Source organism: Camelus dromedarius, chromosome 21, assembly GCF_036321535.1.
Source record: "Camelus dromedarius isolate mCamDro1 chromosome 21, mCamDro1.pat, whole genome shotgun sequence".
In the NCBI taxonomy this organism is placed as follows: domain Eukaryota; kingdom Metazoa; phylum Chordata; class Mammalia; order Artiodactyla; family Camelidae; genus Camelus; species Camelus dromedarius.
The window spans coordinates 37,491,954-37,505,631 of NC_087456.1; the positions used below are offsets into that span (position 1 = coordinate 37,491,954).

The 13,678-nt window shown below is 57.9% G+C and overlaps 1 protein-coding gene across 5 annotated transcripts in view; it reads left to right on the top strand.

Annotated features, from left to right (window-relative positions):
• IPO9 (importin 9) overlaps positions 1-8,111 on the top strand; it is a 37,049-nt gene extending 28,938 nt beyond the window's left edge. For all 5 annotated transcript variants that reach the window (XM_031438304.2, XM_064477324.1, XM_064477327.1 and 2 more), the window contains 10 exons: positions 1,222-1,448; positions 3,017-3,165; positions 3,540-3,668; positions 4,276-4,551; positions 4,734-4,900; positions 5,482-5,615; positions 6,155-6,277; positions 6,664-6,768; positions 6,861-6,937; positions 7,223-8,111. In XM_031438304.2, the coding sequence (XP_031294164.2) occupies positions 1,222-1,448; positions 3,017-3,165; positions 3,540-3,668; positions 4,276-4,551; positions 4,734-4,900; positions 5,482-5,615; positions 6,155-6,277; positions 6,664-6,768; positions 6,861-6,937; positions 7,223-7,333 (1,498 nt within the window). In that variant the 3' untranslated portion in view covers positions 7,334-8,111. The remainder of the gene's footprint in view (positions 1-1,221; positions 1,449-3,016; positions 3,166-3,539; positions 3,669-4,275; positions 4,552-4,733; positions 4,901-5,481; positions 5,616-6,154; positions 6,278-6,663; positions 6,769-6,860; positions 6,938-7,222) is intronic.
• The last annotated feature ends 5,567 nt before the right edge of the window (positions 8,112-13,678 follow it).

A 13,678-nucleotide genomic window follows, 5' to 3' on the forward strand; every position in this document is an offset into this window, starting at 1 on the left:
AGCCAGGACATGGAAACAGCCCAAATGTGCGTCTGTGGATGGACGGGTGCAGATGTGCCGTGTGGTCGGCGGACTGCTACTCAACTGCGAGAAAGAGAAGGAGATCCTGCCATTTGCAGCAGCACGAGTGGACCTTGAGGGCATTGTGCTAAGGGAAGTAAGTCAGAGGAAGACAAACGCTGCATGGTGTCACTTACATGTGGAATCTTAAAGTCAAACTCATTGTGAAAGAGACTGGAAAAGTGGTTGTTGGGGTAGGGGATGTGGAGAGACTGATGAAAGGGCCCAGGCTCTCGTCTGTAGGATGAGTGAGGTCTGAGGGTCTGACGTAAGGCACGGTGACAATAGCTGGTGACGCTGTAGTGTATAATTGAAAGTAGGAATTAAGTGTAAGATAGATCTGAGGCGATGAGTGCGTTAATAAATTAGGCGAGGAAGACCTTTCAGAACGCAGATGTATGTCAGACCACAGTGCACATTTTAAATCTTACAGTTTTGTATGTCAGTTATACTGCAATAGAACTGAAAAATAAATTTGAAAAATTTTAAGTTTTTTTAAACAAGTTTATATTATGTGAAGAGAACTTTTTCTTAAATGATTTTCTGTTCTCTGAGTACACGAGTAAGGATTTTCTTGAAAGGTGTAACAGCTGTCTCTGGAGAAGTGACAAGCCACCAACATGCACACCAGAGGCGGGGACACTCGTGCACGTTACGTAGCGTGTTGAAGACTGGACCCCTTGTGCGGCCCCTGGTCGCGGGCCAGGGGCCCAGCTGCCCTCCTCCTCGCAGCCAGAGGCCCCCTGGGGTCGCTTCCCTCTTCACTTTCTGGCCGGTTACAGCCTGGCTCGCGTCTGAAACTGTTCATTCTCATCTTAGGGATGTGACTAAAACAGCAGTCTGAGGAATCATAAGACATTTAACTTAATATCTTAGTAATTTGGACGTAGAATTGTATGACTGAATTTGTTTCAAAACAGAATGGAGGGTGAAAGAAGCATTAAAGGAAATAACAAAGACCAAAGCAGAGATGAATCAGAAGCCAGAACCGGGGGTGCTGGTGTTCACAGAGTGTGCCACAGAAGGTGTGGAAGCCGGACCAACTGCAGGAGCGGCTCCACAAAGCTCCACGCGGAAGGGCCGTCACGCGTGAGGCTGCTGGTTGGGGAGACCCGTACTTGAGGGCCCCTTGTGAGCAGCCCTGCTTCCCTGTCCCCGCAGGTACTGTGACCAGCTCAAGGTCTCCGAGAGCACCCACGTGCTTCAGCCCTTCCTCCCCAGCATCCTGGACGGCTTGATCCACCTGGCGGCCCAGTTTAGCTCAGAGGTCCTCAACCTTGTGATGGAGACCCTGTGCATCGTCTGCACGGTGGACCCGGAGTTCACAGCCAGCATGGAAGGCAAAATCTGCCCCTTCACCATCGCCATCTTCCTCAAGTACAGTAACGGTAGGCACCAGGGCGGGCGGGCACCATGGCAGCGGGGTGCAGGCAGGAAGCACGTCGGCCTGCCGGTCCAGGCGCCAGCCGCAGAGGGTAGGGAACAGCAGGCCTGAGAGGTAGAGTGCCCGCTCCTGTGACTCTTAGTCTCCGGTGGGAACTGGGGAGAGATGATGAATGAAGCGCTAACCAGCAGGCGGTGTGATTCAGAACCCTGGCGACGAAGTAGGAAATTGAGCAGCTAAGTCCAAAACTTTCTAAAAGAAAAGGCCAAGAAATATAATGAGAAAAGGAGATACTGAAGAAAGCACACCTGGAAGTTTATGAATAAGGTGTTCATTGCATTTTTCCATAGTAGCAAAAATTTAGAAATAATAAAAATTAATTAATTATATCCATTAAGTGGAATGCTATGCAGCCATTAAAAATCAAACTTCTCAGGAGTAATTAAAGCCATGGGGAAGCACTCACGTTATAGTAAGCGGATAGGTGGTTTCCCAAGATGCACAGAGTATAATCCAAAGGTTCGGTTTTGTTTTAGAACAAGAGGTGTGTGTAGATAACGTATATAGAAAAAATAGCAGAAGAAAAGACGTCAGAGTGTGAAGGGTAGTTATCTCCAGGTGGGGGAACAAGAGCTGTGTTCTTTCCTTTAATACTTCTTTGCATTTTAAGTTTTTCGGTAGTGAGTGTATATTAGTAACATTTTATTGTCAGAAAATGTGTTAAGGATATTTGTTTCTGAAGAAGGAATGTTGACGTTCAGATGATGTGTAGGCACAGGGCTGGGTATGTAACGTGATGTCGTACTGAACGTTGTGTCTGATTGGCTTTTCTGCGTGACTGTGTCCTGGAGAGGTTTCCACGCTGGGCTCCTGGGCGTAGCTCCTCTCCCCTGTCACATGATGTCCCATGCATGGGTGTGTCGTGATTGACCTGCTCACTCTGTTTATGGACACCTAGGTTGTTGACAGTGTTTTTCCTGTGACAGATAATGCTGTGGTGGTCTTTTACGTACATCTCAGTGCACTGCACACTGCATATATTTTTTTATGCTAGAGTGAGGAAGACATTTACATTTTTCTTATGTAGGTAAAGCAAGTCAAACTAAACTTCCCTTTCTGAAGTTTTCCCTTTTGCCCTAAATGGCTTTGGCAGTTCTCATCCACCATGGACCCCCGCAGAGATGTCTGAGGTCCTCCTTGACACAGAAACCTGGGGAAAGTCAGGGTTCAGGCTGTCTCTGAAACTTTGATATCTTAACCAAGAATCAGTGGGGCTTTTTTTTCCTTAAGCATTTGGTTTCATAATCAATCTAAGTTTCACAAGATCTTAGACATTAAAGCTTTGTCCCGGGAAGAGAGCCAGATTTTATCCTGGGAGAAGCTGGTGCTGGCACGACCACGCGCTCCCTGCCCCCTGACACTGAGCAGTGCTCCCCGGTCCTCGTGTCGCTCATGCCCCCAGGCCCCATGTGTGTGATGCGTTACCTTGGGTGGGGGCCAACGGCAGGTATGGTTCAGCCAGACACACATGCAGACCGTCAGGCGGGGTCCGTGTTGCCTCGCCCACTTCAGATCCTGTGGTCGCCTCGTTGGCTCAAGACATCTTCAAGGAGCTGTCCCAGATTGAGGCCTGTCAGGGCCCAATGCAGATGAGGCTGATTCCCACTCTGGTCAGCATCATGCAGGCCCCTGCAGACAAGATCCCCGCCGGGCTCTGCGCGGTGAGTCCGCCGTCGGCATGGCTGGCGTGGCCGTGGAAGGGAGGGGGACAGGGAGGCTGCACATCTTGCCGAGCCTCGCCGCTGCCTGGCTGCTTCACCCACAGGGACTCTCAGGCCTAAGAAGTGGCTCTCATTCCCACAGTGCTCTCAGGGAATCGAACCGCTGTCACCACACCGTACCTGATTGTCCACGGCATCTCAAATAACGAGCGTCACGCAGAGGCCGAGATGCCGTCTGCTCTCTTTTTCTTCAGAAACTTGCCTTTTATTAACGAGCTCCCTCTGGGTTGCTAGGTGGGATCCATGCAGTGAGGATCCTGGTTGGTGGGCCCCCCACCCCAGGGACAGTTCTGACTCTGTCTTCTGTCCTGCAGACAGCCATCGACATCCTGACCACGGTGGTGCGGAATACGAAGCCCCCCCTTTCCCAGCTTCTCATCTGCCAGGCTTTCCCCGCCGTGGCCCAGTGCACCCTCCACACGGACGACAATGCCACCATGCAGGTACCAGCGTGGCCAGCACGGAGCAGGTGGAGAAGCTCACCTCTCAAATCTGTGTTTACCCAAAGAACTTGGGAAGCCTGCAAAAGCCAAGCATTCTGAGCAGCTTAGAGGTGTGGGTGCCAGGCACCCTGCCGTCTGGGTCTGGGTCTGGGTACTGCTGCGACAGGAGAGGTTACAGGCCTGTGGACCTGGGGCCATAAGATGCTTCTGTTGATAGAGTCAGCAAATGGATGCACTTTGGGTGTCTCTAGGCAGATGGTGGTCTGTGTAAGGTCTGTCTTCATTCCCGTGAAGACCTGTAGACGCCCCAGTCTTTGCTCTCTTAGATATTTGTTCAGTGCCAGGGCGAGATCTTTATGGTGAAACTCGGCTGGCTTGTCCACTGTCCCTTTGATCGGAAATCTGTGCTTCTGAGGTAGCTGACGAGTGCAGCGGGGACAGGTAGTGCACGTCTGTCTGTACTGCGTTCCCGACTCCGGTGGGGTGAGCCCAGCACGGCCCCTACAGGCTCGCCGGCCTCGAGACCCGGGCCTGAGCGTCTGTGCCCCTGCAGACGGAGGCCTCGGGCTTCACTTCTGCTGACCCGCTTGCCTCCCTCGTCCTGCAGAACGGCGGAGAGTGCCTGCGGGCCTATGTGTCGGTGGCGCTGGAGCAGGTGGCCCAGTGGCGCGATGAGCAGGGCCACAGTGGGCTGTGGTACGTGATGCAGGTGGTGAGCCAGCTCCTGGACCCCCGCACCTCTGAGTTCACCGCCGCCTTTGTGGGCCGCCTCGTGTCCACCCTCATCTCCAAGGCCGGGCAGGAGCTGGGGGAGAACCTCGACCAGATTCTCCGTGCCATCCTCAGCAAGATGCAGCAGGCGGAGACGCTCAGCGTCATGCAGGTAGGTGGACGGACGGCGCCCCGGACTGCGCTGCCCTTGCGGAGCCGGCAAGCCCAGCGCCCTTGCACCGGCCCAGGGAACATCGACGGGAAAGTGGCCGCGTCCCCCAGCTCTTGACCGGCCGGCCCAGGCCCTGTCGTCTGCTGACCCTCGGAAGTAGGCGTCCTCCTTGTCCTCCACAGTCCCTGATCATGGTGTTCGCCCACCTGGTGCACACTCAGCTGGAGCCCCTCCTGGAGTTCCTGTGCAGCCTCCCGGGACCCACCGGCAAGCCCGCCCTGGAATTCGTGATGGCCGAGTGGACCAGCCGGCAGCACCTGTTCTACGGGCAGTACGAGGGCAAAGTCAGGTGGGGCCTCGCCTGCCCCTCGCCGATCCTCTCCCCTCCTTGCCGTGCTGACCTGCCCCTTGGGTCCCCTTTGCCCATTGTTTCTTTATCGCTGACTGTATGTTCAAGGAGCTGCCATCTTGAAGTTCCCAAAATACAGCCGCACCAGTAGACTGTGTGTGTTTTGGCGGGGAAGGGTGGGGTAGGTAATTAGGTTTATGTATGTATTCATTTAATGGCAGTTCCAGGGATCGAACCCAGGGCCTGGTGCATGCTAAGCCTGCGCTCCTCCGCTAAACTCTACCCTCCCCACCCCCAGACCATATGTTTTTGACCTCTGCTGGCTGGAGACCCTCCTCTGCCCCCGACTCCACCAGCCAAGCACTGCTGGCGGCCTCCTCTCTTGGTGAAGAGGCTCTCTAGCTTCCCCTCCTGGACTTCTGTCTGCGGTTCCCATACCCCGCGCACCTCCCGCGTGGACTCTTGGCCCGCTCCAGCTCTGCTCTCAGCACACCATCCGCAGATGCCCTTCTCTAGTGCGACAGAGGTGCGGTGCCCTCGGAGGGAGCCATGGGGCGGCCTGACCCAGTCTTCCCCTGCAGCTCCGTGGCGCTGTGCAAGCTGCTCCAGCATGGCATCACCGCGGACGACAGGCGGCTGCAGGACATACGCGTGAAGGGCGAGGAGATCTACGGCCTGGATGAGGGCGTCCGCACCCGCTCCAAGTCGGCCAAGAGTGGGTGACACGTCCCCGGCCCTCACTGGGGCTCAGGACTCTGGGGCTGGAAGCGGGATGGACTGTGACTCCTGTTTTTAGAGCATGGTTGTTAGTGGGGGGCTGATAGGAAGCAGAGACTAGGTAAACAGTGGATTGGAACGCTTGGTTCCTTCCTGTTGCTGAGAAGGGACAAAAGCAGTCTCAAGGACAAGCACCCCAGCTTGGCTCCCCTCGGGCCTGGACACCCGCTGTCAGTCCATCTGTTACTGGATTGCTTTTGGCTTATGGCCCCAACGCGTGGTGGGCAGTGAACGCAGAGCTGCCCTCTCTGCTACGGGCTTGTTACCACCTGCGCTGCCCTGCTGTCCAAGCCTCACGACCAGGGCTTCCTGTTCTCTCATCTCCCCTGACTTCTGAGCCCTCCTGATGTGAACAGAATGGAGTTATTTAAGTTGTCCCTGGCGGCTGGAGGCGGTGTGGGGCGTGGGAAGCCCGGGCGCTGTGGGAGAGGAGCGGCCCGGTGGCGGTCTGATGGAAGCCACCCTCTCCCTCCCCAGACCCCGAGCGCTGGACGAACGTCCCCCTGCTGGTCAAGATCCTGAAGCTGATCATCAACGAGCTGTCGAGCGTCATGGAGGCAAACGCCGCCCGCCAGGCCACACCCGCGGGCTGGGGCCCAGGTGCCGTGCGGGCTCCCCGGGGACTCGCACCTGGCTGTCAACTCACAGACTTTCAGACTCTCCACTGGGGCTGTCGAGTCCCTCGTGGCCTGTCCGGGGCTGGCCATGCTGTGTGCAGGGTCTGGAGCAGCCAGGAGGCAGGCCCTTCCTGGTCAGATTGTCCTCCAGACACAGCCTCTTGCCTGCTCTCTCCCCACCGGAACATGCCCTGTCTCGCATTCAGACTCACTGGGGAGGGCTTGCCCCCACCCCGCAGGCCTCTCCCCCACCCCGGGACTGCAGGGGGACTGCAGGCGCGGTGCAGAGACCCTCGGGCCGTCCTGTCCTGGCCGGTCTGGGTGTGGGGGGAGGGTGTGTGCGCTCCAGCTGCTTGTTGTTTCCCACAGATGATGCCAATGACATGTGGGAGGACCAGGAGGAGGACGAGGACGAGGAGGAGGACGGGCTTGCTGGCCAGCTCCTGTCGGACATCCTTGCTACGAGTAAATACGGTAAGCAGTGCCCTGCACGGTGGCACCAAGAACTGGGCGCCCCAGGGCCCTCGGCGTGCGCTGGCCCTGACCGCGCATGGTGTTTCTGGCAGAGGAGGATTACTACGAGGACGACGAGGAAGACGACCCTGATGCCCTGAAGGACCCCCTCTATCAGATCGACCTCCAGGTGAGGCCACCCAGGGAAGATGCCTGGCGAGCCAGTCCAGGCTCACCCATCCTGCTCCGCCGTCAAGGCTAGGGGTGGCCCAGGCTCCGCACATGGGCGTCTCCCACCAGTGCTGTGGCCTCGTGTCCTGAGGCCCTGTCCTCGGGCGGACTGCGAGATCCAGTCCCGTGCAGCCCTGTGCACGCGGCCCCCTGTGGAACCTCCGCGCCCTCCGGGAGGGTGGGAGGCTCTGTGTGTGTCCCCACGCGGGGCCAGGCCCCTGGCTGACCACCCCTTCCCCCGCAGGCGTACCTCACGGACTTCCTGTGCCAGTTCGCACAGCAGCCCTGCTACGCCGTGTTCTCGGGCCACCTCAGCGATGGCGAGAGGCGGGTGCTGCAGACCATCGGCATCTAACTGGCCCCCCCCTGGCCCGGCCACACCGGTTCGCAGCGCTTCCTGGCCGTGAGATGCACTTTTCTCTCAACCTAGAGTGGCCTCGTGACCTGGCCCTTGGCCTTTGCAGAGTGACAGTGTCCGTTCAGACAAGCCCACTTAGTGCTGTCGCTAAGGAATGCTGGGACAAAGGACCCTTTCCAGAGGCCCCCGAAGAACCTTCCTCCCCCCGACCGTCCCCCACCTCTGTTCCTAGAGTCCTCTGCTGGCCAGTCCGGAAACAGGCTGCCCAGAAGGAGTGTGTGTCATGGATTACTTTGCTCCAGCCCAGGAGCACAGGACCATTTATGTTCTAAAACAGACCTGTTTACCTTCGTAGGACATCTCACGTGTCCGGGTAGGAACACCCTTGAGAGAGGTGTGCCCTCCGCCCTCCGCCACAGACGCCGGGGTCTCAGGAGCGAGAGGAAGGAGCCCCGGGGGCCTCTCCTCCCGGACGTCGGTTCTGCCTCGTCGCATGGCAGCCCCTCCTGAAGCTGTTCCTCCATGTCCATGCACACAGGGCAAGCCAGACAGATGGCAACTTGGTTTTCCTTTTTTAGAAAGAAAAAAATTGGGAAAAACATTTTTTTTTAAGTCCTCCTGACCCAACTATATTTAATATGTCTCCCCACATTACCATGCAGTCTGACGTGCAGAGGTCCCCGCTTCCTCAGGAACCCTCTCAAGTGGTTAAGTTGTAGCCCTCAAATTTGCAATGTGTATTTTTCTAGGAGAGTAAAGCAATCTTTACAAATGAGTTTAGTCCGCATGGTGCAAGGTGTCTGCGCACCTCTGCCTCCCGTTCCTTTTAGAAGGAAGATACAGACACGGAGAAGAGTAGGTAGAGCCGCTCAGACCCCCGTGTGCTTCAGCAAGCCTTGTCGAGATGACCGTCGGAGACGGGGTGGTGTCCAGTCAGGCATCTCTAAGGGCGGTCCCTCACTTAGGAGTTTAGTCTGTTGTGGATTCAAAGGTGAATGAGGATAAAATTCACGGGGAAGAAGTGAGAGCCGGCTCCTTTCGGTCGGGCCCACACCCAGTGCCCTTTTTTAATAGCTACAGAATGTCTCTTTCGGTTGGTGGTCTCACAAGTAGGAAACAGGATATGAAGTGAACTTGACTCTGTTTTCCAGGAAAGGGCCCCCTGTGGGCACTTATCTTGCAGGACTGTTGTGGGAGCCCAAGGACTTCAGCCAGTAGTGACCTGGGGCCAGTAGGTGTCCCTGCTGCTCACCCCACCTCTGGGGCGGGGGGCGGTTGGAAATAGCCTACGGGCCTGTGTTCACAGTGTGGCTGGGTCCCCAGGCCAGCACTGACTCTGCCCTGCGCAGCGGGAGCTGCGGATTCTGGGGGAGTGATGGCTGGCCGGTGCCCAGAGGCTCCCTCTACAGTTGCGGACCTCCAGGCAATGCCAGCTGGGTTCCAAGAGGCCAAGTCAACCAACCTTGATTTGGCACAAAAGAACGGTCTCATGCCAGCAGCTTCAACCTGTTAGAAGCAGTCGTGTCTGGTGCCAGACCGTCTCTGGGCCTCGACTCCTCCCTGCCTCCAGGTCGGCCCTGGGCCAGGGGCCTCGAGATCTTGAATCCTGAAGGAAAGGGTCCTAGCGTCCCTTAGGGGCCAGCCCTGCCCCGGGACACGCCATGGCTGAGAGCAGAGGGTCTCGGACCCCGTGGTGCTCAGGCACGGCCCCATGTTTCCAGAGCTTTCACATTCGCTTTCCCATCTGCCTTTACAGCAGGTGCATGCGTGGGGGCATCATCCCATCCCACCGACGAGGGAGGGAGTTGGGAGATGGTTCCCGTTGTCCGAGCAGGAAGGAGGCCCCTGTGGGGACAGGCAGTTGAACTCTAGCTCCTCTTTTGCGTCCTGTCTTCTTGGCCAGAGGAAGCTAACTTCAGCATGAAAGGGCAAGCTGCTCGGTTAGAAGGAGGGGAGGCTCCCGGGAAGACAGCTGGGGGATGATGGTAACATGCGGCTGTTCTGAGACCCGGGGGACCGCAGCTGGGACACCAGGGCTTTCCTGGGAAGCTCCCTGGGAGGGAACTGAACAGCGGGTGGGAGCCAAAGTCCAGCAGAGGCCACCGGCCTCAGCCAGGGGGCCAGCGAGGAGTGAGCGGCCGTGACTCAGGCGGACGCGAGTGACCGAGTTGAACAGACGGCATTTAATAGGTCTTAAGAGCAGGTCGTGCCGAGCTGGCCTCGGGGGCTGTTGTTATTAGCAGAACAGATACGATCTGGACGTGGGGAATGGGGAATCGGAGCAGGAGGAAGGCAGGAGTGAGTAGCCAGCTGTCAGACGCACGTGAGCCCACTGTGGGCTGGTCTGTGACGTGCCCCAAGGCTCTCCCAGCCTCGGCCCCTCCTTTGATGTAAGTGGCTGGTGAGGATTTTTGGCCCTACCTCTTCCAAAGGAGAACTTGAGGCCATTTACAAGAGTAGTACTAGGCGAGGGAGAGGTGCTGATCCAACTCAAGAAACAGGAAAGCCCTGGGAAGGGTGGTCGCTTGGGGCCTACACAGATACCCCTGTGCACTGCAAAAACGGGCAGAATCTTTATGTAAGGCAGTTCTCTGAGAACGCAGATTGCCAGGAGCGTCCGTGAGAGAGAGTGGAGTAACAGCCACCCTGCGCCCGCACGCCGGTAACGGGCGCGATGGCGTCCGGAGCTGTCTGCGTGTCTTCACAAAACCCCAGCGTGGGCAAGGCTGGGGCAGCAGACACGCTGTCCAGGGCGGCGTGTACGCTCATCTGGCCTTCCTGTGCCCAGCAGTGGACTCAGAGCGCTCTGTTCCGTTCTGGTGCCCAACCTGGGCTCCCAGGTGGAGGAAACCAGGTGGAAGACCTGAATCGTGTCCAGAAAAGAAGCTCGAAGGACCAGGAAGACCAGGAGACTGCTCTGGAAGGTTAGGGAGTTGCCCAGTGAAGGAGCCCGCAATTCTCACCCCAGCCAGTGGGCCTGTGGCCGTTAAGTGGATGATTACCACACAGCCAGTTTCTGGCTACTCTGTTTTGCCCTATTACAGCAAATGTGGAGCCTCTGTTACAAGCAAGGCCAGTGCTGGGTGCTGGAGAGCCTTGTTCCTCTCCCCCACGGAGCTAGTCCCCTCGGGGATCAGAAGTAGGACAGTAAATGTGGGGAGCGTCGTGTGGGAAGTAAGTTCTGGGCTCAGAGTGGTTGGTGGTGATGGCGGAGGCCGGTGGGGGAGGCGAGCGTGTGCAGGTGGTGGGCAGACAGGCTGGCATTCCAGAAGCACTTGCCAAACGCCAGGGCTAGGACGTCCTGCGTGTCACCTGGGTTATCATTTAGGCCTTCTGCAGCTGACCCTTGGACGTGGTTGGGGAGGGTGTTGGAGCGGTCCCTGCTAGTGCTCAGCCCCCCGTGTGCGCAGATCCAGCCGTGACGGTGCAGTCCTGCGGTGTTTACTACTGAGAAAGTGCGGGTGGATGTGGACCCGCGTGACTCAGACCCGTGGTGGTCGAGGGTCAGCTCTAATAACCTTACAAAGCAGGGGGTCGTGTCTGTCTCGTTTCCAAGTTGATGAAATTGAGGTGCGAGGGTGCTGAGTGTTAACCTGCCCGAGGTCGCACGGCAGGAGAGGTTCTAGTCCACCAGCCCTCCGCCCTGCCTCCCCGTGCCCTTGCCTGGAGGTCAGGCGGGGTGGGACCTGCTGGAGAAAAGAGCCTCCGAGGGCTGGGAAGGAGTGCAGCTGCGCTCTGAGCTCCAGAGGGGTGGGAGTGTTGGGAGAGTACTGGCTCACAGGGGTCTTGGCCAGAAATAGCTGGAGGCACAAGGGAGGGCCGGATGGTAAAGGGTCCTCTCCGGAGCGGGAGACCTCACAAGCATTTATGCAGAGAAGTGGCATGAGGCTTACGTTCTAGAAAGCGTTCTGACAGTCGTGATGCGACCAGAAGGGTGACTGGGCCCCCGGCTTGGGGAGGGGGTGCACGCTGGTCTGGGCGCGGCAGCGGCAGCGGTGCGGGTGAGCAGCAGGAGTCCGGGCGCGCCTGGACGAGGGGAGGAGCGGCCCCGTGGGACGGCCGCCATGAAGGGCGGGCGTCACGTCACCGCAAGTCCCTGCCTGTTGGCGGGGGTGCCCGGCGGGGGTGCCCAGCGGGGGCTGGACGCTGACTTGGCATCTCGCGGGGACACCCCTTCCCACCAGACCTTAACCACACTTGTTAGGAGTCCAGTCACAGAGCAGCCAAAAAAATTGTTAATAAAATTCAGAAATTGGTGAATTATTTACCGTTCTCTGATGGGTTGGTACGCGTTCAACATTAACCATCTACCCAGGACCTCACGTTCCAATTTTTTTTTTTTTTTTTTTTTTGAGTAGGTGGAAAGGGGGTGGCATTATTGTTCTCCTAAAATGACAGATCACACAAGGCCTTTTCGAGCGGTAGCTGTCCAGGTGTGCTGCAGGCGGGAAGGCGGTGAGGAGCCCAGGCCAATCGGCAGGCCGAGGAAGCCCCTGCGGCATGACGTCATGGCTGGGGTTGGTGAAACCCCCGGTCCTTGGTCTCCGCTGGAAAGTGGAAGTGATACCTCCCTCGGGGCTGTGGCTGGGAGTAAAGAGGGTTCCTCAGGGAGCCTGGGGCGGGGGCTGTCTCGGCCTGGACCCCCACCCAGTCGCTGAGAGCTCTGTTTGGCAGCCTCGCTGACTCACCAGCTTAGATGACTCAGTTCAGCTTCACAGATGCCACTGCTACACTGGGGACTGCGTGAGACTCGGGGAGGCCGCCTCTGCGAGGGTCCAGCAGCCCTGCCTGGGGGCAGGGGACAGAAGAGTTGGTGGCTGCAGCACCTGCCTTCCCCCTGCTAAGCAGGGCTTTGACGCGATCACCTACGTGACGTTGTGAATGGTCAGTGTGTTTGTCTTCACCGGGTTTTCTCCCTCCATTTGTTCCGAGAACACAGCTGAGCTCTCCTTGTTTCCCTGCCTTCGTTGCTCTTGCCCGGGAAGCAGAGCTGTCCGAGGGTAGCTGGCTTCAGGAGCCTGTGTGGAAATCTTGCGTGAACTGAGACTAGGCCCACGATCTTGGAGGACGAGGGAGAGGGGAAGGGAGAGGGGTCCCAGAAGACAAGAACGGGGCAGAAGTCGATGGGGCCTGTGAGTGGTGAGGGCCCTGCCCGGCCCCTGGCAGAGACCTGCCTGAGGATGTGCCTGCGGCGTCCCTGGGGAGGCTGGTCGCGGGGCACCAGGGCTGCCTGGGTGCGTGAGCCGAGCCGAGGGTGCGGGCCTCGAGGGTCCCGGGGCTTCTATCGGCAGAGCCCGTGGGCACGGGGCTGCAGGGCCCACCCCTGCGTCTTGTGCTGTGTGAGATCCTGGGGCCTTCTGATCCTGGCAGGCGGAGCAAACCGCAGTGGTGGTGCTGACCTCGGATTCAGCTGCTCTGCACTAGGAAGCCAGTACTCTAGAGACCAGTGTTGGTAGGAAAGGAAAGTTTGCTTTTATTCAAGAGGCCACTGCCTAGGGAGAAGCCAGCTTCCCCCTGCCGATCAGGGCGAGAGCTTTTAAAGGGGGGCACAGGGGGGCACAGGGGCTGGGAGGGAGGGGCTGTGCGCAGAAGGGCCCGGTCCGCCCTGACAGGCGCTTGAGCCCCGTCCTGCGGTGACTGGTCAGCAGCATCTCGATTGTTTTAAGTGCAGTTACTCTTCGGCTCCAGGGTCGGCTCCCGTTTTCTTGAGGCCAGTTCTCGGAATCGTGGCAGCTTCTGTCATGGCCACAGTCTGGTCAACACACAGTCGACCTCTGCCCGGTGGGGTTTCAGGTGTCTGCAGGACAGGGCCACGCGCGGCTCGGGATATGATCTCTAGCCCTCGAGGAGGAACTGAGGGCCCCTGACTTTGTTTAATGGCTGAACTGTTACTGTTTGGTCTTGCTTGAGTGGTTTCCCTTGTTTCTGTGTTTTCTCACTGCTCTGATGCAGTGTATTCTTTGACTGAAGTTCTGCAGAGAGACAGGTGGAGGGCATGGAGGGGCCTGTCCCAGGACGGCCCAGAGGGTCCTGCTGTGTCACGCAACAACAGAGCCAACTCGCCACCAGCTGGCAGGATGGAGACGCGGTCTGACTTAATTTGATTAAAGGAAAATAAATGTGTGTCTTGCACACCTGGTGTTGTGTCTGCGCCCCTCACCTGGCTCCCTGGCCTCACGGCGGACGCTCATTTGAGCACCCAGTCCTACCAGCGACCTGCCATGTGACCTTGAGTAGATCCATTTTCCGTTGAAGAGGGAGAGAGAAGGACCAGGGCACCTCTGCCCGCTGACTGGGGGGTTCTGGTGGGTTTGGCTGAGCCCTGGTCCGTTGACCAGCGAG